This window comes from Pristis pectinata, chromosome 3 (assembly GCF_009764475.1).
Source record: "Pristis pectinata isolate sPriPec2 chromosome 3, sPriPec2.1.pri, whole genome shotgun sequence".
In the NCBI taxonomy this organism is placed as follows: domain Eukaryota; kingdom Metazoa; phylum Chordata; class Chondrichthyes; order Rhinopristiformes; family Pristidae; genus Pristis; species Pristis pectinata.
In genome coordinates this window covers 142,438,298-142,463,470 of record NC_067407.1, presented here as the reverse complement: position 1 = coordinate 142,463,470, position 25,173 = coordinate 142,438,298, and the positions used below count along the sequence as shown (strand labels likewise).

The 25,173-nt window shown below is 48.8% G+C and overlaps 1 protein-coding gene across 1 annotated transcript; it reads right to left on the bottom strand.

Moving 5' to 3' along the window:
- Positions 1 to 3,360: 3,360 nt before the first annotated feature.
- nme6 (NME/NM23 nucleoside diphosphate kinase 6) lies at positions 3,361 to 24,913 on the bottom strand. Its single transcript, XM_052012759.1, has 6 exons — positions 24,793 to 24,913; positions 18,489 to 18,587; positions 9,387 to 9,489; positions 4,077 to 4,116; positions 3,788 to 3,948; positions 3,361 to 3,539 (listed from the first exon to the last, which is right to left on the bottom strand). Exons 1-6 carry the CDS (start codon positions 24,865 to 24,867, stop codon positions 3,361 to 3,363), a joined length of 657 nt encoding a protein of 218 aa, XP_051868719.1. The 5' UTR covers positions 24,868 to 24,913.
- Between the last annotated feature and the right edge of the window lie 260 nt (positions 24,914 to 25,173).

Genomic DNA, 25,173 nt, shown 5'->3' with positions numbered 1-25,173 from the left:
AACACCTACATGGACAAAGCAAAGGCGTTCTTCCAGGTTAGGGACATCACTGAAGTAACTGGAGAGATGAGATATCTTTATTAGTCGCACGTACATCGAAACACACAGTGAAATGCATCTTTTGGTAAATGGTAGGGCACTGAGGAGTGCGGAGGAACAAAGGGATCTGGGAGTTCAGATACATAATTCCCCGACAGTGGCATCGCAGGTAGACAGGGTTGTAAAGAAGGCTTCTGGCATCCTAGCATTTATAAATCAAAGTATTGAGTATAGGAGTTGGGATGTTATGGTGAGGTTGTATAAGATATTGGTGAGGCCAAATTTGGAGTATTGTGTGCAGTTCTGGTCACCTAACTATAGGAAGGATATCAGTAAGATTGCAGAGGAGATTTACTAGAATGTTGCCAGGTCTTCAGGAGTTGAGTTACAGGGAAAGATTGAACAGGTTAGGACTTTATTCCTTGGAGCGTAGAAGAATGAGGGAGGATGTGATAGAGGTTTACAAAATTATGAGGGGTATAGACAGAGTAAATGCGAATAGGCTCTTCCCATTTAGATTAGGAGAGATAAGTACGAGAGGACATGGCTTTCAGGTGAAAGGGGAAACGTTTAGGGGAAACATTAGGGGGAACTTCTTCACTCAAAGAGTGGTGGGAGTGTGGAATGGGTTGCCAACTGATGTGGTACCAATACAAATACCCACTGAGACAGGGAAAAGATGGTTGGATAAAAGAACCATGGTTGACAAGAGAGGTGCAAGGCTTTGTCAAGAGGAAGAAGGAAGCATGCAAGGTTTAGGAAGCAAAAATTAGGCAGGGCTCTTGAGAATTACAAGGTAGCCAGGAGGGAGCTTAAGAAGAGACTTAGCTAGAAGGGGCCAGGAAAAGGCCGTGGTGAGTAGGATGAAGGAAAACCCCAAATCATTCTACACGTACATGAAGAACAGGAGGATGAAGAGAGTGAGGGTAGGACCGCTTAGGGATAAAGGGGGGAAATGTGTGCCTGGAGGCAGAGGAGGTAGGGGAGGTCCTGAATGAATACTTTGCTTCAGTGTTCACCAGGGAGAGGGACCTTGACAAATGTGGGGTCAGCGTCAGACAGGCTATTGTGCTGGAGCATGTTGAGGTTAAGAAAGAAGCAGTGTTGGAGTTTCTGAAAAGCATTAGGCGCAAGTCCCTGGGGCTGGATGGGATTTACCCCAGGCTACTACAGGAAGCGAGGAAAGAGATTGCCGGGGCATTGATGATGATCTTTGAGTCCTCCCTGGCCACAGGAGTGGTACCAGAGGATTGGAGGATGGCAAATGTTGTTCCCTTGTTCAAGAAAGGTAGTAGGGATAATCCTGGGAATTATAGACCAGTGAGTCTCACCTCAGTGGTGGGTAAACTATTGGAGAGGAGTCTTAGGAACAAGATTTATGAATATTTGTAGAAGCCTAGTCTTATTAGGGATAGTCAGCATGGTTTTGTGAGGGGCAGGTCGCGCCTCACGAGCCTTGAGTTTTTCGAGGAGGTGACAAAACAAACTGATGAAGGTAGAGCAGTGGATGTGGTGGATATGGACTTTAATAAGGCACTTGACAAGGTTCCCCATGGTAGTCTTATCCAGAAAGTCATGAGGCATGGGTTCCATGGAGACTTGGCTGCCTGGATTCGGAATTGGCTTGCCCACAGAAGGCAAAGGGTGGTAGTAGATGGAAAATATTCTGCCTGGAAGTCGTTGACTAGCGGTGTTCTGCAGGGATCTGTTCTTGGACCCCTGCTCTTTGTGATTTTTATAAATGACTTGGATGAGGAAGCGGGGGGATTGGTTAGTAAGTTTGCAGATGACACGAAGGTTGGAGGAGTTGTGGATAGTGTAGAAGGTTGTCGTAGGTTACAACAGGATATAGACAGGATGCAGAGTTGGGTGGAGAAGTGGCAAATAGAGTTCAATCCGGAAACGTGTCAAGTGATACACTTTGGAAGAACAAACATGGCGACAGAATACAAGGTTAATGCCAGGATTCTTAGTAGTGTCGAGGAACAGAGGGATCTTGGGGTCCAAGTCCACAGATCCCTCAAAGTTGCTGCGCAAGTTGATAGGGTGGTTAAGAAAGTGCATGGTGTGTTGGCCTTCATTAGTCAGGGGATAGGGTTCAAGAGCTGTGTGGTAATGTTACAGCTCTATAGAACTCTGTTTAGACCACACTTAGAGTATTGTGTTTCAGTACTGGTTGCTTCATTATAGGAGATTTACCAGGATGCTGCCTGCATTAGAGAACATGTCTTATGAGGAGAGGTTGAGTGAGCTAGGGCTTTTCTCTTTGGCACGACAGAGGATGAGAGGTGACTTGATAGAGGTGTATGAGATTATGAGGCACAGACAGAGTGGGCAGCCAACACCTTTTTCCCCAAGGCAGCAATGGCCAATACCAGAGGACATTAGTTTGTCAAAGGAGAAAAGTTTAGGGGAGATGTGAAGTAGGTCTTTTACACAGAGAGCGGTGGGTGCCTGGAATGCACTGCCAGAGGTGGTGGTCGAGGCTGATACAATAGGAACATTTAAGAGACTCTTAGATAGGCACATGGATGTAAGAAAAATGGAGGTTTATGGGCTGTGTAGGAGGGAAGGGTTAGATTGATTGTGGAGTAGGTTCATATAGGTCAGTACAACATCGTGAACTGAAGGGCCTGTGCTGTGCTGGACTGTTCTATGTTCTATGTTCATAGTGACACAACGTCAGACTGGGGAAAAGCTTCTTCAGTATCTCAGGAAACAAACCTTTCTTTGAAACCCTTAACTAATTTAAGGAGGCGAGTGTGTGGATTAACATGGAGCTGGGAATTTACTCATTTAATAAAAATAGACAAACATTTATTTGACTATCAATAGTCATAAAAAAGTCTTCACAGTGAGTAGGTCAGTCCCTGGGATTGTCCGGTCCTCAAGAGGGAACAGAAACTTCAGGGGCTTCTAACTGCAAAGTTATAGATGTGGCTCCTTCTGCAGAGAGGCTAGTTTCTAAATGGGGCTGTTTGGAGTGCACCGACGCCAGGGCGTTCACATCGGAGGGAGCACCAACTCTAAGGTGTTCACATCAGGGAGAACACTGCTGACCCTGCACTGACTATAGACAGCCCACGTCAGGGTGGCACACACAGTGCTGTACCCAGCAAGGCCAGAAGAACCAGGTCACCAGAGCATAAGAGACACAGCACACAGTACCCTGACCTGGGTCTCCAGCCAGGGTCAGCTCCTGTAACCCCCGACCCCGCCCTGGGGGTCAGCTCCTGTAACCCCCGACCCGGGGTCATCACCCGTCACCCCGACCCCGCCCTGGGGTCAGCCCCCCCGACCCCCACCCGCCCCCGTTTACGGTCAGTGCCCCTGCCCTTGGACCAGGGGAGGCTGCGGTGTCCTGAGCAGGTGCACCTGCTGCTCCGGGTGGTAGTAGTAGTGGCCCTGCCGATAGAGCTCCTCCTCCGTGTTCCACCACCGCCGCTGCAGGAACTCTGGGAAGAAGAAGGAGATCTCTCTCGCAGCCGATTCAGGCGAGTCTGAAGCGGAGAAACCATAGTCCAGTGTCAATAAACAGCCTGGGTGAGCTGGGCACACGGGGCTCACAGGGGCAGCTGCACACAACTGTCCACAAGGCCCAGTGTTATCCAGAGCTTGGAACACCCGTGTCGATAATACACAGAAGGAGAAGCTGCCTTCCCCAAGAGAGCGTGATGAGCCTCTGGGAACGGCTTAATTAGTCCCAGCGAGGCTGTGTTTCAATGGATCCCACGACTGGGCACCTCACCTGAGCCATGTGTGGTGTTCCTGGTGTCTGTCAACCCCAAGTGTCCACGGATGGAGTGCGGAGAAGAGTAGCGGGCTCGGAACACCCTGGTGGGCCCCATCAACTGCCGCCAGTGAGTCACTGCGTCGTGGTGAGCCAGGATGTATGCCCTCATGGGTCCACTGTCAAGCAGAACAGAGGTGAAATGCCAGGGTTAAAGGCAACTCCGTCCGTGCCCGGGAAAAGGAGATGGTGCCACACCGTGGTCAGAGGTCTGGGGATACAGATTTGCAATGAATATAAAACCCACCTGGCCATGAACTCCACCACCCGCTGATAGAAGAATCTGTCTGGAAACAGCAAATCATAAAAACATCCTTGCATCAGCGACCAAGTCCAAATGAACGGGAACTTTAACATCACAGCATTTACTCAAAGACCAATGGATGTTCAAAGACCACCTCCAGTAATGCATGTCCTTGGTACTGTCTCACTGCCATCCCACAGTACCTAACAGCCAATTCACTGATCTTCAAACGTGCAGGCATTTGTACTGTTGAAAAGAACAACAGCTAAACAGTGCAAACCCGCTGTTATCAGACTATTCAACTGACCTCTTGTACAATAAAGATGAACTCTTGACCTCACAATCTACCTTGTCACGGCCCTTGCACCTTATTGTCTGCCTGCACTGCACTTTCTCTGTAACTGTGACACTTTATTCTGCATTGTTATTATTTTTCTCTTGTACTTGCTTAATAGAACATAGAACAGTGCAGCACAATACAGGCCCTTCGGCCCACAGTGTTGTGCCGACCTTTAAACCTCGCCTAAGACGATCTAACCCCTTCCTCCCACATATCCCTCTATTTTAAATTCCTCCATATGCGTATCTAGTAATCTCTTGAATTTGACCAATGGACCTGCCTCCACCTCCGCCCCAGGCAGCGCATTCCATGCCACAACCACTCTCTGGGTAAAAAACCTCCCTCTCATATCTCCCTTGAACTTCCCACCCATTACTTTAAAGCCATACCCTCTTGTATTGAGCATTGGTGCCCTGGGAAAGAGGCGCTGGCTGTCCACTCTATCTATTCCTCTTAATATTTTGTACACCTCTATCATGTCTCCTCTCATCCTCCTCCTCTCCAAAGCCCTAGCTCCCTTAGTCTCTCCTCATAATGCACACTCTCTAAACCAGGCAGCATCCTGGTAAATCTCCTCTGCACCCTCTCCAACGCTTCCACATCCTTCCTATAATGAGGCAACCAGAACTGGACACAGTACTCAAGTGTGGTCTAACCAGAGTTTTGTAGAGCTGCACCATTACCTCGCGGCTCTTAAACTCGATCCCTCGACTTATGAAAGCTAACATCCCATAAGCTTTCTTAACTACCCTATCCACCTGTAAGGCAACTTTCAGCGATCTGTGGATATGGACCCCCAGATCCCTCTGCTCCTCCACACTGCCCAGAATCCTGCCATTTACCTTGTACTCTGCCTTGGAGTTTGTCCTTCCAAAGTGTACCAGCTCACACTTCTCTGGATTGAACTCCATCTGCCACTTGTCAGCCCAGCTCTGCATCCTATCAATGCCATCTGCAATTTTCGAAAATCCTCTACACTATTCACACCACCACCAACCTTTGTGTCATCTGCAAATGTACTGTTGTATGGAATGATCTGTATGGATGGCATGCAAAACAAAGTTTTTCACTGTACCTCGGTACATGAGACAATAATAAACCAATTTACCAAATGTCTGCTTTACACAAGTAAGGGATAAATAATTGGCCAAGACAATGAGAGAACTCTCCAAAAGCACAATGCTGCAGATACTGGAAACCTGAAATAATTGTGGGAGATATTCAGCAGGATCTGTGAAGAGGGGAACAGAGTTAACATTTCGAAAAGGACTTCAACCTGCTGAGGGTCGAGAACATTTTCTGCTTCTATTTCAGACTTCCAGCACCTGCAGTTATTTTTTAATTTTCATTGACATTTACAAAGGTCAACTTATATTTAAATAGTAACATGACGGCCCAGAAATCCATGAGAGAGGACTAGTTTTGAAGAACAGCCTCAGGACGTCCTTGGCACTGCATCCCTAGGAGTGTGGGGCTCCCTCAGTACTCCACCTGCATCGTTCCTTCTGACGGTCCAGTGCTGGCGATCAGACGGACCAGCACGTGCTCAGTACTGCCCTTCCAAAGGTGCAGTGTTTCTTCAGTAGTGCAGCAGTTCCTACCCACTGGCTTTTCATCAACACACCACACTCAGAGTGTTACAAGCAACTGTGCAGGTATCCAATACCGCCCCTTCCACTGTGATGCTGCCTCAGCACCCACCTCCCACAGTGCAGTGCTTCCTCAGCACTGCCCCTACCACAGTGATTGGAATTGGTTTATTATTGTCACTTGTACTGAGGTACAGTGAAAAACTTGTCTTGCATACTGGTCGTACAGGTCAATTCATTACACAGTGCAGTTACATTGAGTTAGTACAGAGTGCATTGATGTAGTACAGGTAAAAACAGTAACAGTGCAGAGTAAAGTGTCACAGCTACAGAGGAAGTGCAGTGCAATAAGGTGCAAGGTCACAACAAGGTAGATCATGAGCTCATAGTCCTCCCTCAGCACCGCCCCTCCCAGTGTGACCCTCCCTCAGCACTGCCCTTCCCAGTATGACCCTCCCTCAGTACCACCCCTCCCACAGTGTCACCCTCCCACAGTAACCCCCCTCCCAGTGTGACCCTCCCTCAGTGCGACACTTCAAGAGATCCCAGAGTGCCCGGCACTCTGACGAGGTTGGTCCGGTCTCAGGTCCTGCACATTACATTGATGTGTCCACACTTCCATTCAGGAAGGACCTCCCATGTTGACTCCCCCCCACCCCCACCCCTTTCACACATCTGTGCCTGTACTGGACCATCTCATTAAACGGCATCAGGCTTGTGTTTAATGCCCTTCATTCAGGGATCTTTGATCCGGCACCAAAGCCAGAGAGGGGAGACTGGAATTAAGGAACAGGCTGCAGCTGAGTCCAGGATAAGGCTCTGGTGTTGGATATTCAATGCATCAAGCAGGGAGCAGGCTTTGAGCTGCTGAAGCAATGGATTGGCTTTGAACTGAAACAGACAACTGACTGGAATATAGAGAGCATGTACAATAAGCACATCAGGAACAAGATGAAGCTGACGTGGCCTCAAAGGAATCTGCAGCCCTCAGGAACACTCATCAATTCATCGGCACTGTGACCCATCTGCACTACAATCGTGCCCAATATGATCAGTGGGCAGTGTGTCTGTTGAATCGGAAACTTGTGGGACTAGATTCTGCTTCTGAGACGAGCTGGCTGATCCTACCGAGGGAGTGCTGCACTGTTGGGGGGGGGGGGGGGGGGGTGGAGGGGGCATATTTTGCAAGAGACATTGAACTGAGGCCACATCTGCTCCTTCGGGTGGAGAGGAAAGATTAGACAGCACTCTTTGACGAGCAGAAGAAGAATGCTCCTGGAGCTCTGGGACAAACCTGCTCCTCACCAGTCTTCACTAACCATGGATGGTCTGGTAATTACCACAGTGTTTTCCTGGCAGCTTGCTGTGCACACATCACCAGCTTCCTTTTCACTGACTGTGGCTCTTTGGTGCCCAATTCGGGACAACCCAAGCCTGAGAAATGTGCTCTGACATGCAACTGCATGTCCCTTCCCTTCCACAACAGGGGGGGCCCTGGTGCACAAATTTTAGACAGCGTCCAAAGGGAATATAACATTAGCAGGAGGCGGTGACTGGGCCTTGGAGCCTGCTCTGCCATTGTGGTTGATCCTTAGCCACTTTCTCACCCCATCCCCAGACTCTCCAACTCCCAGTGCACAGAAGATCCATCCACCTCAGCTTCCAGCAGTCTCGGTGTCTCAGCATCCACAGCCCTCCAGAGTGGATTCACAACCCTCTGCGTAAAGCAATTTCTCTTCATCTCAGTTCCAAATGGCTGTATTGGTATTGCTTTATTATTGTCACTTGTACTGAGGTACAGTGAAAAACTTGTCTTGCATACCGACCGTACAGGTCAATTCATCTCACAGTGCAGTTACACTGAGTTGGTAGAGTGCATTGATGTAGTATAGGTACCACTTTATCCTGAGACTGTACTACTGGTTGTGGACTCTCCAGATAAAGGAACAGCCTCTTAGCATTTGCCCTGTCCACCTCTCTCGGAATCCTGTGCGTCTTAGAGACTCCTGAGACAGCACATTCCAATCTCAGTGTCTCCTCCGTAAATATAATCAGTGACTTGCCTCCACAACTGTCTGTAGAGGACATTCCACAGGTCCTCCACCCTCTGAGTGAAGAAATTTCTCATCTCAGTCCCAAATGTCTCACTCCGTACCCGGAGACTGAGACCCCTCGTTCTTGACCCTCTAGCCGGGGAAAACATCCCCTTTGCATCCATCCTGTCAAACCCCAGCAGGGTCACATACATTCTCCCTCATTCTGCTAAACTCCAGTGAATAAAGTCCTAGATGACGCAATCTCTGCTTATACAACAGTCCTGCCATCCTGGGAATTAAACTGGTGACTTCTGCAGCAAGGACAGTCATACCCTGTTATAATTTCTCCTGTCATTCTCTCCATGGAACATGCATTGACTTTTGCTGCCCTCTCTCTTTTTAAATAGTTATAGCATTTAATGCAATTTTCTTTAATATAGCTTGTTAATTTACTCTCAAAATCCACCTTCTCCCTCTTTTTTGATAGTTTATGCATTTGTCGTTGATTCTGAGAATTCCCCTGATCGTCAGGCTTACCTCTGTAAATAGGCCACTGTAAGCCATTTCTTTAAATTCAATATATTCCTCATCTCCCTTAGTTAACTGTGTGGATCCTTCTCAATGGAATATAGATATACTCCATATTTTGTTTTTATTTATAGGCTTCCCATTGTCCATCCATGGGCAAACGTCCTAATAGATTTTTCCAATCCAGCTGAGTCAACATGCTCCTCCTTAGTACAAAATGGGATTTATGTTCAAAACTAATTTCTCACGAACCTACGTCTCTCACTCTGCACACAAAATTATATCGTATTAGGAACTACAGAGAATTGTGAACACAGCTCAGTCTATCATGAAAACCAGCTTCCCCTCCATGGACTCTGTCTACACCTCCTGCTATCTCGGTAAAGCAGTCAGCATAATCAAGGACCTCTCCTACTCCGGACATTCTCTCTTCTCCCCTCCTCCCATCAGGCAGAAGATACAAAAGCCTGAGAACATGAACCACCAGGCTCAAGGACAGCTTTTGTTCTGCTGTTATAAGACTCTTGAACAGACCTCTTGTATGATAAAGATGGACTCTTGATCTGTCAATCTACCTCATTATGACCTTGCACCTTATTTGTCTGCCTGCACTGCACTTCCTCTGTAACTGCAGCACTATATTCTGCATTCTTTTTTACTATCTTGATGTACTGATGTATGGAATGATCTCTGGATGGCACGCAAACAGAAGTTTTTCACTGTATCTTGGTAAAAGTGACAAACAGCCAATTATCTTCATCATGAAGTTACAGATTGCTTGCTCACACCCATCAACATCTGCAGGAAGCTGACCCCATACCTGAGTGCTCCGCATAAAACCTTCGAGACTCCTCCTGGCTCCATTTTAAGTACTTGTGCATCACGATGATGAAGCCATTGTCCAGAATCCGCTGATGGACAGCCTGCGATCAACAGTTAGTGTCAGACAAGATCGAGCCACTAGAACTTAGAACAGCACAGTACAGGCCCTTCAGCCCATGATGTCGTGACGACATTTTATCCTGCTCTAAGATCTACCTAACCCTTCCCTCCCACATAGCCCTCATTTTTCTATCATTCATGTGTCTAAGAGTCTCATAAATGTCCCTAATGTATCTGCCCCCACAACCTCTGCCGGCAGTGCGTTCCACGCACCCACCACTCTCTGTGTAAAAAACTTACCCCTGACATCCCCCTTATACCTTCCTCCAATCACCTTAAACTTGTGTCCCCTCGTGTTAGCCATTGTCGCCCTGGGAAAAAGTCTCTGACCGTCCAGTCGGTCTATGCCTCTCATCATCTTATACACCTCTATCAAGTCACCTCTCATCCTCCTCCTCTCCAAAGAGAAAAGCCCGAGCTCACTCACTAGTGACCTTCTGCAATAATGGTCAAGCCGCATGGGGAAACTGCCCAGGGTTAATGTCTGGGTTGTAAACCCAGTGGACCTTCATTAGTGCAAGTGCAGGGGATCCTGACCCACAGGCCTGTCATTTTCCTTGACACAAGCATGTTCCTGAATTGGAGGTCTTTAGATATCATAGAATCATAGAACAGTGCAGCACAATTCAGGCCCTTTGGCCCACAATGTTGTGCTGATCTTTAAACCTCGCCTAAGACTATCTAACCCCTTCCTCCCACACATCCCTCGATTTTAAATTCCTCCATATGCTTATCTAACAATCTCTTGAATTTGACCAATGTACCTGCCTCCACCACCACCCCAGGCAGCGCATTCCATGCCCCAACCACCCTCTGGGTAAAAAACCTCCCTCTCATATCTCCCTTGAACTTCCCACCCATTACTTTAAAGCCATGACCTCTTGTATTGAGCATTGGTGCCCTGGGAAAGAGGCACAGGCTGTCCACTCTTTTATTTAGGCACAGGCTATCTATTTCTCTCAATATTTTGTATATCTCTATCATGTCTCCTCTCATCCTTCTCCTCTCCAATGAGTAAAGCCCTAGCTCCCTTAGTGTCTCCTCATAATGCATACTCTCTAATCCAGGCAGCATCCTGGTAAATCTCCTCTGCACCCTTTCCAATGCTTCCACATCCTGGATGTGGGGAGAGATGTGGGAGATATGGGGAGAGACTGGACAGGCTGGGCTTGTTTTCCCCTGGGGTGAAGGAGGCCGAGGAGTGACCTGATAGAGCTATGTCAAATTATAAGAGGCATAGATTGTCAGAAATTTTTTTCCCTGGTTGAAGTATCATGAACAAGGCGGCATAGGTTTAAGGTGAGAGGAAGGAGATCTAAAACAGATTTGAGGGGAAAGTTTTTTTGTTACGCAGTGGTTGATATCTGGAACGTGCATCCAGAGGTGGTAGTGGAATCAGATGCAATCACTACATTTTATAGGTATTTAGGCAGACACTTTAATAGGCAAGGTCCAGATGGATATGGTCCTAATGCAGGAAAAAAGGATCAGTTTAGATGGGCAAAAAGATCTGCATGGACGTGGTGGGCCAAAGGGCCTGTTTCTGTACTGTGGAACTCTAAATACCCGGATGCAAAACTGACGATGAGTGTTGGTGGGAGAGGCAATCCTCAGCCCCAAGGACCTACTCCCAACCTGGCATCCACACTCGGCCAGAGAGAAGCAACACTGACCAGCTGCCAACTTCACACTGAACCACAAACTGAATGAGGCCACAAGCATCTGGGCAAGACCACCACCTGCCGTCCCCTTCCAGCTCCAGCTTTCTGCCAACACCGAGGAGCTGAGGAATTATTTAGAAATACTTAAAACCCTTTTAGCTGGAGGAATCCTGTTCAATATTACTTTTCAAAAAAGGCATAGATGGAAGATTAAGGGGTGACTTAAGTTGGATGTTTTAAGATGATTAATAAGGGCTGATAGAGGAGATAGATTTCCTCTGGTGGGGGAAGACCACAATAGCAACTTCAAGTGAAATTAGGGAGGACCTTTATACACACAAAGCACTGGAGTTCTGGTCCCCACATTACAGGAAGGATGCAGAGGCTTTGGAGAGGGTGCAGAAGAGGTTCACTAGGATGCTGCCTGGATTGGAGGCAAACTTGGGTGGCTTCCTCTGGAGCATCGGAGGCTGAGGAGAGATTTGACAGAAGTTTACAAGGTTATGAGAGGCAGAGATAGGGTAGACAGTCAGTCTTTTGCCCATGGTGGAAATGCCAAGTACGAGGGGGCATCGCTTTAAAGTGAGGGGGGAGGGTTAAAGGAGATGTGCAGGGTAAGTTTTTTTTAAACAGAGTGCTAGGTGCCTGGAACGTACTTCCAGGGGTGGTGATGGAAACAGATATGATAGCAGTGCTTAAGAAGCATTTAGACAGGCACACGACCACGCAGGGATTGGAGGGATATGGATCACATGCAGAAAAATGGGATGTGTTTAATCTGGTATCATGGTTAGCACAGATATTGTGGGCCAAAGGGCTGTTCCTGTGCTGTACCGCCCTTCACCACCCCAGTGCAGAAGGGCTGTGGGATACGTGAGTAACGATGGCTTTCCTCCGGGTGCTCCGGTTTCCTCCCACATTCCAAAGACGTACGGGTTAGGAAGTTGTGGGCGTGCTATGTTGGCGCCGGAAGCATGGCGACACTTGCGGGCTGCCCCCAGAACACTCTACGCAAAAGACGCATTTCACTGTGTGTTTTGATGTACATGTGACTAATAAAAATAGCTTATCTTATCCAGTCCTAAACAGGGACTGCCTGTGGGGCTGCAGTGGCTCAGTGGCGTCACCAGCTGGTACTCCTCAGTACTGCAGCCAATGGGCCAGTGCTGAGCTCCCCGCAAGATTTCACAACTGCACTTCAACCTCAACACTCATCTGACAAACGTGGATCATCCGGTCCTCAAGCTGCTCCACAAAGGTGCATTTTGTTCTCATTTTAAGACGTGGGTATAAATGGCAAGTCCAGCATTTATTGCTCATTCAGCAACCCTGCCCTGAATAGGAACAAGAGGCTTGAGTTTCTGGGCAAGTCTTCCTGTGGAAGTAGAAGACCAATTGAATGTTGGGTCGTTAGAAAGAAAACCATAAGAGCCGGGCTGAGGAGGAGTGAAATCAGGGAGCACTTCGGTCCTGGGGAGCTGGAGATCTCTCCCCTTCAGGTCATGGGTCTGTGGACAGTGGGAGCTTTCAAAACTGAGACCAATAGATTTGTTAATGGCTGTGGAAAAAAGATGGATTTACACGATGGCTGAGGAGGTGAGAGCTGTTTTCTTGAAGCGCTGCAGTCCTTCTGGCGAAGTTGCTCCCCCGGCTGTTAGGGAGAGTTCCAGGATTTAGACCCAGTCAGGGTGAAGGAATCGCCCACATTTCCCAGCCAGGATGATGTGCAACGTGTGCAGGGGAGGGTGTTCGCCTGTCCTCATCCATCATGTAAATCCATCTTTATTCCACAGCCATTAACAAATCTATTGGTCTCAGTTTTGAAAGCTCCCACTGTCCACAGACCCACGACCTGAAGGGGAGAGATCTCCAGCTCCCCACGACCGAAGGGCTCCCTGATTTCACTCCTCCTCAGCCCGGCTCTCTTGAAAGACCGAATGCTCAGAATTTTCTACCAGAGGAAATGGTTTTCTTTCTAACGACCCCACAACGTTCAATTGGTCTTCTACTTCCACAGGTGTATCAGCCCAGCCTGTGCAACCCGACCTTGCACCTTGAACCTTTCCGCCTCAGTGTGATTCATTGAATCGTACAGCACAGAACAGGCCCTTCGGCCCACCTCGTCCATGCCTCCCTATGCTAACCCCACCTGCCTACTTTAGGTTCATATCCCTCAGCGCCTTTCCTATCCATGTACCTGTCCAAATAACTTTTAAATGTTGTAATTGTACCTGCCTCAGCCACTTCCTCTGGCATCTCGTGCCAGGGTATTCACTACCCTGTGCAAAACACTTATCCCTCAAATCTCCTTTAAATTTCTCCCCCCTCACCTTAAACCTGTGCCTTCTAGTTTTAGACTCCCCCCGCCCTTGGAAAAAGACTCTATCTACCCTACCTACACCGTTATAATTTTATGAACTTCCATAAGATCACCCCTCAGTCTCCGATGTACCAGTGAGAATAAACCCAGCCTTTCCAATCTCTCCTTCCAACCGCAGCCTCCATTCCAGGCAACACCCTGGTGAACCCTTCTGCACTCTCTCTATGCTTCCTGTTGTGTAGCGACCAGAACTGTACACAATGATCGAAGTGCGGTCTAACCAATGTTTTGTACGACTGCAACATGATGTCCCAACTCTTATACTCTATAATGTGGCTTTAGAGAGCAAAGGCCACATTGGAATTCTGAAATATTTTAGACTTATCAATCTGAAATTGAATTTCAGCTTTTAAGGAAGGCCAAAGGAATGGACCAGACAACCAGGTTCCTTTTTAGGAGAGAATTGTGTTGGGAAGGAATAGTTTAACAATTGAAATTTGAAGGCCTAGTTGCTTAGACCAGGCGAGGTGCTGTTTACAAAAATTACTTACATTTGGGAAGCTAAGGGTAAAGGTCTGAGGGCCATCTGGTTGGGCTTGTGTCTGTGGCAGGCTTCTCTAATTATTAGTACAGGATTGCCAAATGTGGCTATTTCACACTGTGTTCTAGAAGTTGCAAGGATCAAAAAGCTTACAGCAAGGTGAAAGGCTTTTGAAGCATAGTTCATATTAATCTGTAAACCAGAGAGCATTAATGCCAATAAACCAACTATTTAGTAAAATATTTGAGCTCTGGTTAATTTCTAACTCAAAAACCCAATAGAGTGTGAAAATAAATCTTCTTGGAGAGTTGAACTTTAGTTTTTGACAGCTTCAGTGAAAATTCCAGAAAGGTTGTTTTTAGAAACCTTTTCCACTCTCACACTTTAAGCTGAGCACTGTTCTTTGCAAGAGCCAACATTGTCCATTCAGTCACCACACCAGGAGATAAGACTCTCTCCATATTTTCTCAACCGCCATTAACAAACGATCCTGATACTCCCTGTGCAGAATACTGCTGGAAGTGATGGCCTTCAGAGATGTTAAATCAACTCCCCTTTTGCCCTGGCAGTGGGCATAAAATATCCAGAGGCAACATTTTATGAGAGTTTGCCAAGGGGTTTTGAACAACCATAACGAAACAGATGATTTGCCATTATCACGTTGCTGGCTGGGGAAGCTTGCTGTGTACACAGAGCCCCAGTGGACATGTCTGAGAGTGAAAGTTGTAGATTCCCATTCCCCTGTGTGTGGAAATGAAGTTTCAGATTTCACCCCTGCATGACTAACTCCAGTTTGAAGGTTGTTTCCCTACTTGAGGTGACAGCTGCTCGCTTCTTCCTTCTCTGATCCTTTAATTATATAAGTCAAGTTATCCCTGGAATGTAACTCATTGCGCCTTCTTCACCCTGTCTACCTGTGTCTCCACTTTCAGGGAAATATGTTCGTTTACCGCTAGGTCCCTCTGTTCTACAACACTCTGCAGGGCCCTGCCATTACCGTGCAAGTCCTGCCATGGTTTAACAAAGTGCAACACCTTGCAATTATCCGAGTTAAATTCCATTTGCCGTTCTCTGGCCCATGTCACAAGTTGGTCTAGATCCCCTTGTAGATTTAGATAACCCTCTTCACCGTCCACTACACCACTAATTTTGGTGTCATCCACAAACTTACTAACTATATTTTCATCCAAATCGTCAATATAGAGGACATCACTGTACCTCGGTACGAGTGACAGTAATAAACCAAGCTAATTGCCTACAGTAGACCCACAACACACAGATCAGGTGACCCTGGGCACTCAAGATGTAACCACACCTTGATCACATGGAAAAGCACAGTCAGCAGGAGGGACTGGCGGCCTACTCGTACTTTTCTTTCTTACGCCTGCTCCTGTAACCAGTACCTCATGGGGGTTAACTTGTAGCAAACTACAACTATTCCTCATGAAAGCAACACAGCATAGTTATAGGTTTGCAATGAATTTAATCCAGATGGCTAATGACGATGATTTCAGGCCACCTTCAGTAGCTGGGTATGTTAATTTTGGGGAACCTACTGCATTGGCCATTAAGCATTTGGAATGTCCCAAGTGAAATAAAATGATAAATAAATTTAGGCCTCTGAACTTCAAGGCTTCACGCTGGAGGCACATTAGAACATAGAACAGTACAGCACGATACAGGCCCTTCGGCTCACCATGTTGAGCTGACCTTTAAAACTCGCCTAAGACTATCTCATCCCTTCCGCCCACATATCATAAGATCTTTATTAGTCACATGTACATCGAAACACACAGTGAAATACATCTTTTGCGTAGTGATTTTGGGGGGCAGCCCGCAAGTGTCGCCACGCTTCTGGCGCCAACATAGCATGTCCACAACTTCCTAACCCGTATGTCTTTGGAATGTGGGAGGAAACCGGAGCACCCAGAGGAAACCCACACAGAGACGGGGAGAATGTACAAACTCCTTACAGACAGTGGCCAGATTTGAACCTGGGTCGCTGGCGCTGTAAAGCATTTAGCTAACCACTATGCTACCATATGCCTATCTACTAATGTCTTGAATTTGACCAATGTACCTGCCGCCACCACCGCCCCCAGCAGCACATTCCATGCCCCAACCACTCTCTGGGTAAAAATCCTCCCTCTCATATCTCCCTTGAACTTCCCACCCATTACTTTAAAGCCATGCCCTCTTGTATTGAGCATTGGTGCCCTGGGAAAGAGGTGCTGGCTGTCCACTCTATCTATTTCTCTTAATATTTTGTATACCTCTATCATGTCTCCTCTCATCCTCCTTCTGTCCAAAGATTAAAGCCCTAGCTCCCTTAGTCTCTCCTCATAATGCATCCTCTCTAAACCAGGCAGCATCCTGGTAAATCTCCTCTGCACCCTTTCCAACACTTCCTCATCCTTCCTGTAATGAGGCGACCAGAACTGGACACAGTACTCTAAGTGTGGTTCAACCTGAATTTTATAGAGCTGCATCATTACCTCGCGGCTCTTAAACTCGATCCCTCGACTTATGAAAGCTAACATCCCATAAGCTTTCTTAACTACCCTATCCACCTGTGAGGAAACATTCAGGGATCTGTGGATATGGACCCCCAGATCCCTCTGCTCCTCCACACTACCAAGAATCCTGCCATTAACTTTGTACTCTGCCTTGGAATTTGTCCTTCCAAAGTGTACTGCCTCACACTTCTCCGGATTGAACTCCATCTGCCACTTCTCAGCCCAGCTCTGCAATCTTTGACAATCCTCTACACTATCCACAACACCACCAACCTTTGTGTCATCTGCAAACTTGCCAACCCATCTTTCTACCCTCTCATCCAAGTTATTAATAAAAATCACGAAAAGCAGAGGTCCCAGAACCATTGAAGCCATGTAAACCACGATTCATCCTCAACTATTGAGTACATTCTGGGTACAGCATCACAAGGAGGGCCTTAGAGATGCAGGAAAAAACAAGTAGAAAAGTCCCAGCAATGAGGCACCTCGGTTACATGATCAGACTGGAGAAGCTGGGGTTGTGTTGCTTGTGGATAAGAGCTGCTTTGAGAGAAGTGTTCAATATCATAAAAGAACTAGGCAGAGGAAACAGAGACTATTCCATGGAAACATAGAAAACCTACAGCAACGTACAGGCCCTTCGGCCCACAAAGCTGTGCCGAACATGTCCCTACCTCAGAAATTGCTAGGCTTACCCATAGCCCTCTTATTTTTCTAAGCTCCATGTACCTATCCAAAAATCTCTTAAAAAGACCCTATCATATCTGCCTCCACCACCGTTGCCGGCAACCCATTCCACACACTCACCACTGAGTAAAAAACTTACCCCTGACATCTCCTCTGTACCTGCTCCCCAGCACCTTAAACCTGTGTCCTCTTGTGGCCACCATTTCAGCCCTGGGGAAAAGCCTCTGACTATCCACACGATCAATGCCTCTCATCATCTTATACACATCTATCAGGTCCCCCCTCATCCTCCGTCGCTCCAAGGAGAAAAGGCCGTTCACTCAACCTGCTTTCATAAGGCATGCTCCCCAATCCAGGCAACATCCTTGTAAATCTCCTCTGCACCCTCTCTATGGCTTCCACATCTTTCCTGTAGTGAGGCAACCAGAACTGAGCACAGTACTCCAAGTGGGGTCTGACCGGGGTCCTATATAGCTGCAACAATACCTCTCGGCTCCTAAATTCAATTCCCCGATTGATGAAAGACAATACACCATATGCCTTCTTAACCACCGAGTCAACCTGCGCAGCCAGAGTTCCAGTTGGTGAAAGGGTCAAGAACCAGGGGACATAGATTTTAGGTGCTTGATTGTCCATGATCTAGAATTCACTGGAAGGGGCAGTGCAAGCAGATTCAGTCGTCTTCAAAAAGATGCCAGAGAGATACATGAAAGGAAAAAATGTATGGGGCTACAAGGAACAGACTGACAGGATTGTGCTTGCAGAGAGCCAGTATGGGCTCAAAGGGCCATATGGCCTCATTCCATGCTCTAACAATTTTTTTTTAAACTTACTTGTTAACAGGATACAGATGCCACTGGCAAGCTCGTATTTATGGTCCATCCCCAACTCCCCCAGGAATGAGGTGGCAGTTAAGTGGTCTAGAGTTACATACAAGCCAAACAAGGTAAGGAAGGCATGCTTCCTTCCTTGAAGGACATTAGTCAACCAGGTTGGCGTTACACAACAGTCTTGGTCGCTGTTACTGAGGGTGTTTCCCCACCCCCCACCAAAATTTATTTAATTATTTGAATTTAAATTCCCCAGCTGCCAAGTTGGGATTTGAAGTCCTGTCTCTAGATCAGTCGCCCAGAACTCTGGCTGTCTGTCCAGTATCTTAGCCACTACACTACGATTCTTCTTCTCCTTCCGTTAGCTAAACAGCAGGCCCACTGCATGGACATGAGGGTCAATGCAGTAAATCGAAGTCCCCTACCTGCAGGATCAGCGGGTGTGCCACCGCATCAGGTTTGATCACCGCCAGTGTGAGCTGCAGTAACGACTTTGAGTGTCGGCCAGGTTTCTGCATCTTCACCTACAGAAGAGTTTAACACAGTCGCATGCTTAACATAAAACTTGGAGAATGTGGTCCAGAAATTGATGGATAAACTCAGGTAGGAAGAGGCTGTTCAGTCTTTCAAAGTCCATGTGTGCACAGGTGCAATAAAAAACTTACTTGCAGCAGCATCACAGGCACATAGCATCAGATAAGCAGCATTCACAAGAAAAACATAAATTAAACACTTTTTCTTACAAGAAAGAATACATTTAGAACAAAAGAAAAATGAAGTCCATTTTAGTGCAGTGATCAAAATGGTCTAGTGTTGCTAAACTGTAGTGATTAGGGTTGTGCTGAATGGTTGAAGGGAAGTAGCTGTTCCTGAACCTGGTGGTGTGGGACTTCAGGCTTCTGTACCTCCTGCCCGATGGGAGCTGCGAGAAGATGGCATGGCTCTCAGCAATATCCAGCTGGACTACAGCCTCTCTGTACCCAAACTCCATCTACCCAACCTCGTTCCTCAAGCCCTTCAGTCTCCTCACGGCCTGTGCCACATAGTTTTGGAATCCCAGTTTCTCTCTGCACTTGTACAATGCCGGACCAGAGTCAAGCTCAGCAAGGTTTTCTTTCTCCACTGATTCTGCCAAGCCCATCCCCATTGGAAGCACTTCTGTTAAATGCCCTGAAACCTCTAAATTTCAGGGGCAGCAAGTCTTGCTGTGTTGCTAACTTCAAGGCCTGAGCCTTGCCCCTGAAATTCTCCAACGGCTGCCCACCATGGAGTGAGGCAACATCTATCACAGATCCCCACCGTCTGGGCCATGCCACCTTCTCACAGCTACCCTCGGGCAGGAGGTACAGAAGCCTGAAGTCCTACACCACCAGGTTCAGGAACAGCTACTTCCCTTCAACCATTCAGTTCCTGAACCAATCGGCACAGCCCTAATCACTGCCTCAGTATAGCAACACTGTGACCACTTTGCACTACAATTTTGTTCTAATTGTATTCTTTCTTGTAAAAATTGTGTATAATTTATGGTAAATTTATGTTTTTCTTGTGAATGTTGCTTATTTGATGTGCCTGTGATGCTGCTGCAAGTAAGTTTTTCATTGCACCGGTGCACACATGGACTCGTGCATCTGACAGTCAACTGCACTTTGAGGAAGGGGGCCTGAGAGTGCAGGCACAGGACACCAACCCCTCCCACGCCCCCAGAGCCACAACCCAACACCATCCCTGGCACAACCTCAGCAGACAGGACCTCCCACCGATGGGACTGCAGGAAATGGCACAATCCCAGAGGCCCAGCCCACCCACAGGACAGCAGTAGACATCAGTATGAACTCCCACTCGTGACTTGTACAGGACCTCAGGACAGCTTCGCCCTTGGGGTGAAGGGGGTGGAAATGGCCCCACCCCAAGGGGCATTGGGGAGAGCCACCCTTCCCCAGCAGGGAAGCATCACCCACCAAATCTTCCCCCATTACAGGGGCAGCAAAATGATAAAGTATGGGGGGTCCATCCAGACCAACAGCCCCCCTGGAAAAGCCTCCCTCAGACCCAGGGATACGCCCACCCCTAGGCATCCAAGGAAGAGATCCTAGGGGCTCAGGACCCCACATTTGTTTTCCCATCCGACCCTGTATCCCCCACCATCACTACCTCCCTCGACACTCCCTGCTTCCTACCACCAAAGAAATTAGTATCAGTTCAAAAAAACTTCACGAGAAGTGAATGACCCTGTAAACTGATAAATCCCAAGGACAAGATAATCTCCCCTTCATGGACTCTGTCTACATTTCTCGCTGCCTCAGTAAAGCAGCCAACACAATCAAAGACCCCAACCACCCCAGACACTCTCTCTTCTCCCATGGAGCAGAAGATACAAAAGCCTGAAAGCACGTACCACCAGGATGAAGGACAGTTTATCTCTCACTGTTATAAGACGGTTGAACTGTCTGTAGTACGATAAGATGGACTCTTGACCTCACAATCTACCTCGATGTGAACTTGCACCTTATTGTCTGCCTGCACTTTCTCTGTAAAACGTAACACTTTATTCTGCATTCTGTTATTGTTTTCCCTTGTACTACCCCAATGCACTGTTGTAATGAATTAATCTGTATGGACGGTATGCAAGACATCACTGTACCTCGGTACATGTGACAATAAAAAACAAATTTACTATCGACATGCCAGAGTTTTGATGGAGGTACCCATAAATGGTGTGGAGCTTCACTTGGTGAGGGCAGTGTGCCACATCAAACACATTCTGTGTTCTGGAATGATTCCTACGAATTGCAGGGGAACAAATATGACCCCCCTCGTTTAAAAAATGGTGGAAGAGAAAACAAAATGGGGAACTAGCAACTTGTTTGCCCAACATTGGTTCGGGAATGTGTTGAAGTGCAAAATGGATGTGATATCAAGACATTTCATTAAAGATTAAGGGATATGAATAGTACTGTTTTAGAACATATCCATTTTATAAAAAGAGTTGTTGGCGGTCTTAAAACATATCAAAGTGGACAAATCCCCATTGCCTGACTGAGTATATCCCAAGATAGCCAGGGAAGAAACTGTCGGGGCCCTGGCACAGATGTTTGTATCTTCCTTAGCCACGGGTAAGGTACCAGAAAACAATAACCTCACATTCAACATCAGCGAGACCAAGAAGTTGATTGTTGACTTCAGGAAGGGAAAGTCGGGAGAACACACTGCAGTCCTCATTGAGAGGTCAGCGGTGGAAAGGGTGAGCAGCTTCAAGTTCCTGGGTGTCAACATCTCAGAGGATCTATCCCAGGCCCAACACATTGATGCAATCATGAAGAAGGCACGCCAGCTGCTCTACTTCGTTAAGAGTTTGTGGCAATTTGGTATGTCACCAAAGACTCTTACGAATTTGTATAGATGTACGGTGGAGAGCATTCTGACTGGTTGCGTCACCGCCTGGTATGGAGGCTCCAATGCACAGGACCACGAGAGGCTGCAGAGGGTTGTAGACTCAGCCAGCTCCATCACAGGCACAACCCTCCCCGCCATCGAGAACATCTACAAGAGGCGGTGCCTCAAGAAGGCGACAGCACCCGGGACATGCCCTCTTCTCGTTACTACCATCGGGGAGGAGATACAGGAGCCTGAAGACCCACACTCAACGATTCAGGAACAGCTTCTCCCCCTCTACCATCAGATTTCTGAATGGTCCATGAACGCTGCCTTGTTATTCCCTTTTATTGCACTATTTATTTATTTTTGTAATTTATAGTAATGGTGGCGGAGGGTTGTTTTTCAGATTGGAGACCTGTGACCAGTGGTGTGTTGCAGGGATCAGTGGTGGGTCCATTGTTATTTGTCATCTATATTAATGATATGGATGACAAAGTTCTTAACGTAGTTAGTAAGTTTGTGGACAACACCAAAATTGGAGGTGTAGTGGACAGTGAAGAGGATTATCTAAGTTTAAACAAGGGGATCTAGACCAACTTGGGAAGTGGACCAAAGAAAGGCAAATGGAACTTAACTTGGATGTGCTGGAACACTGTGCACAGTTTTGGTCGCCCTGTTATAGGAAAGATGTGGTTAAACTGGAAAGACCGAAGAGAAGATTTACGAGGATGTTGTCAGGACCTGAGGGCCTGAGTTACAGGGAGAGGTTGGCCAGGCTGGGTCTTTATTCCTTGGAACGTAGGAGAATGAGGGACGACCTTGTAGAAGTGTTTAAAATTATGAGAGACCGAGATAAGGTGACAGCAACAATCTTTTCCCCAGGGTAGGGGAGTCCAAAACCAGGGGGCATAGATTTAGGGTGAGAAGGGAAAGATTTAAAAAAGAACCTGAAGGGCAACTTCTTCACGCAGAGGGTGGTGAGTTTCTGAAACAAAATGCCAGAGGAAGTGGGTGAGGCAGGTACAACAGTGTCATTTAAGAAGCACTTGGATCGGTACATGGAGGGAGGGGGATTGGAGGGATATGGGCCAAACGCAGGAAATTGGGACTAACCGGGTGAGCACTGTGGTCGGCATGGACTGGTTGGGCCGAAGGGCCTGTATCCGTGGTGTGTTGCTCCATGACTGTAAGTGGTAAGTTAAACCAGTGCAGGACTTGCACAGAAAATGCTAAGGGCCAGGAAAATGTTGTGAACAGAGGAATCTACGGGTACAGGTATATAGCTCTGTGAAAGTTGAGACACAGGTAGACAGGGTGGTGAAGGTGGTGTTTGGCATGCTTGCCTTCATCAGTCAGGGCACTGAGTATAAGAGTTGGGATGCTGTGTTACAGCTGTAGATGTTGATGAGACTGTACTTGGAAAACTGTGTGCAGTTCTGATCACCTTGCTACAGGAAGGATGTCATTAAGCTGGAAGGGTGCAGGCAGGCAGGACAGTAGTGTAGCAGTTAGTGTAATGCTATTACAGCACCAGCGACCCAGGTTCAATTCTGGCTGCCGTCTGTAGGGAGTTTGTACATTCTCCCCATGACTGTGTGGGTTTCCTCCGGGTGCTCCGGTCTCCTCCCACATTCCAAAGACATATGGGTTCGGAAGTTGTGGGCGTGCTATGTTGGCGCCGGAAGCGTGGCGACACTTGCGGGCTGCCCCCAGAACACTCTACACAAAAGATGCATTTCACTGTGTGTTTCGATGCACATGCGACTAATAAATAAACATCTTAACAGGAACCCAAGAGGCAAGTTTTCACAGAGATGGCAGTACATGTATGGAACATGCTGCCAGAGGATACAGTAGACCCAGGTACAACTACAACATTTAAAAGACATTTGGACAGGTACATGGATAGGGAAGGTTTAGAGGGATATGGGCCAAACACGGGCAAATGGGACTAGCTGAGGAAGACACCTTGGTCAGCATGGAAGAAGTGGGCCGAAGGACCTGCTTCTAAGCAGTTTAACTCTGTTCAAGCATTTTCCCAACTACAGATACTTAACCACAAATACAGGGGGCTGAGGGTGAAAGGTTGGCTCCTTCATCACCCAACTCCTCCACTCACTCCCTCCTCTCCATTTTCACCTCCTCCTGCAAATCTGCTGCCTCCTCACTCCTCTCCTCCCCTTCCCCCTCCACATCTCACCCCTCCTCCTAACCCCCTTGACCCTCTCCTCTAACTCCTCTCACTGCTCTCCATTCATCCTCATCGTACCACCTTCCCCTCTCCTCTCTCTCCCCAACCCTCTTACCCCCTGACCCTCACCCCCAGACCTTCTCACCCCTCCCCACCTTTCCCCCGACCCCCCTTCCCCACGAACCTCTCCCCTGACTCATTCCCCCCACACCCCCCCCCGATCTTCTCCCACCCTCCCCCGGACCCTCTCACCCCCCCATTACCCCCCAACCCCGACCCTCTCCCCCCTCCCTCCCACACCGACCCTCTCTCCCCCTTACTCCCTCTCCCCGGCCCTGTCTCCCCTCCCCCTCTTCCCCCCTCCCCAATCCTCTCCCCGACCCCCTCCCCCTCCCACTGACCCTCTCCCCTCCCCCACCCCCCTCCCCCTCACCCCCCTCCACCCCTCCCTCCCCCCTCCCTCCTCTCCCCCCCTCCCCTCTCCCCCCTCCCCTCCCCTCTCCCCCCCTCCCCTCTCCCCCCCTCCCTCCCCTCCTCCCCCCTCCCTCCCCTCCCTCCCCCCTCCCCCCCCCCCTCCCCTCCTCCTCTCCCCTCCTCCTCTCCCTCCCCTCCCCCTCTCCTCCCCCCCTCCTCCCCCCCTCCTCCTCTCCCTCCCCTCCCCCTCCCCCCTCCCCCTCCCCTCCCCCCTATCCTCCCCCCTCCCTCTCCTCCCCCCTCCCCTCCCTCCCTCTCCTCCCCCCTCCCCTCCCTCCCTCTCCTCCCCCCTCCCCTCCCTCCTCCCCTCTCCCACCCTCCCCCGGACCCTCTCACCCCCCCATTACCCCCCAACCCCGACCTTCTCCCCCCTCCCTCCCACACCGACCCTCTCTCCCCCTTACTCCCTCTCCCCTCTCCTCCCTCCCTCCCTCCCCTCTCCTCCCTCCCTCCCTCCCTCCCCTCTCCTCCCTCCCTCCCTCCCTCTCCTCCCTCTCCTCCCTCCCTCCCTCCCTCTCCTCCCTCCCTCCCTCCCTCTCCTCCCTCTCCTCCCTCCCTCCCTCCCTACCCTCCCTACCCTCCCTCCCTCCCTCCCCCCCTCCCTCCCTCTCCACCCTCCCTCTCCTCCCTCCCTCTCCTCCCTCCCTCTCTCCCCCCCCGCTCCCCTCCCAAGGACGGGGGTCACTCACCAGCCGCCGCCGCCATGGAAACTGATGCCCGGAAGCGCGTCCGTCGCTGAAACCGGTCCTCCGTCGGTGTCTCATTGAACCCGGTTCATGGAAACCTCCGGCCCGAGAGATTAGGTCCGGGTCCGGGGGTGGGGTTGGGAGGGGAGATGTTGTCCCGGGCCGGGCCGGGCTGCTCCGCCCCAGGAGCCCCGGACTCGGGCGGCGCTGGCAGCCTCCCTCCGCGGTGGCTTCGCCGGCTCTGTCACGTCTGAGCGGGCAGCCCTTGTGTTGCTGCACAGCAAGATCCCACGGCCGGGGGCTCACCGGGACCGTCCGAGGCTGGGACGGGGAGACAGGTGGCTGTGGGCTGCTGTTGGTTTATTATTGTCACTTGTACCGAGG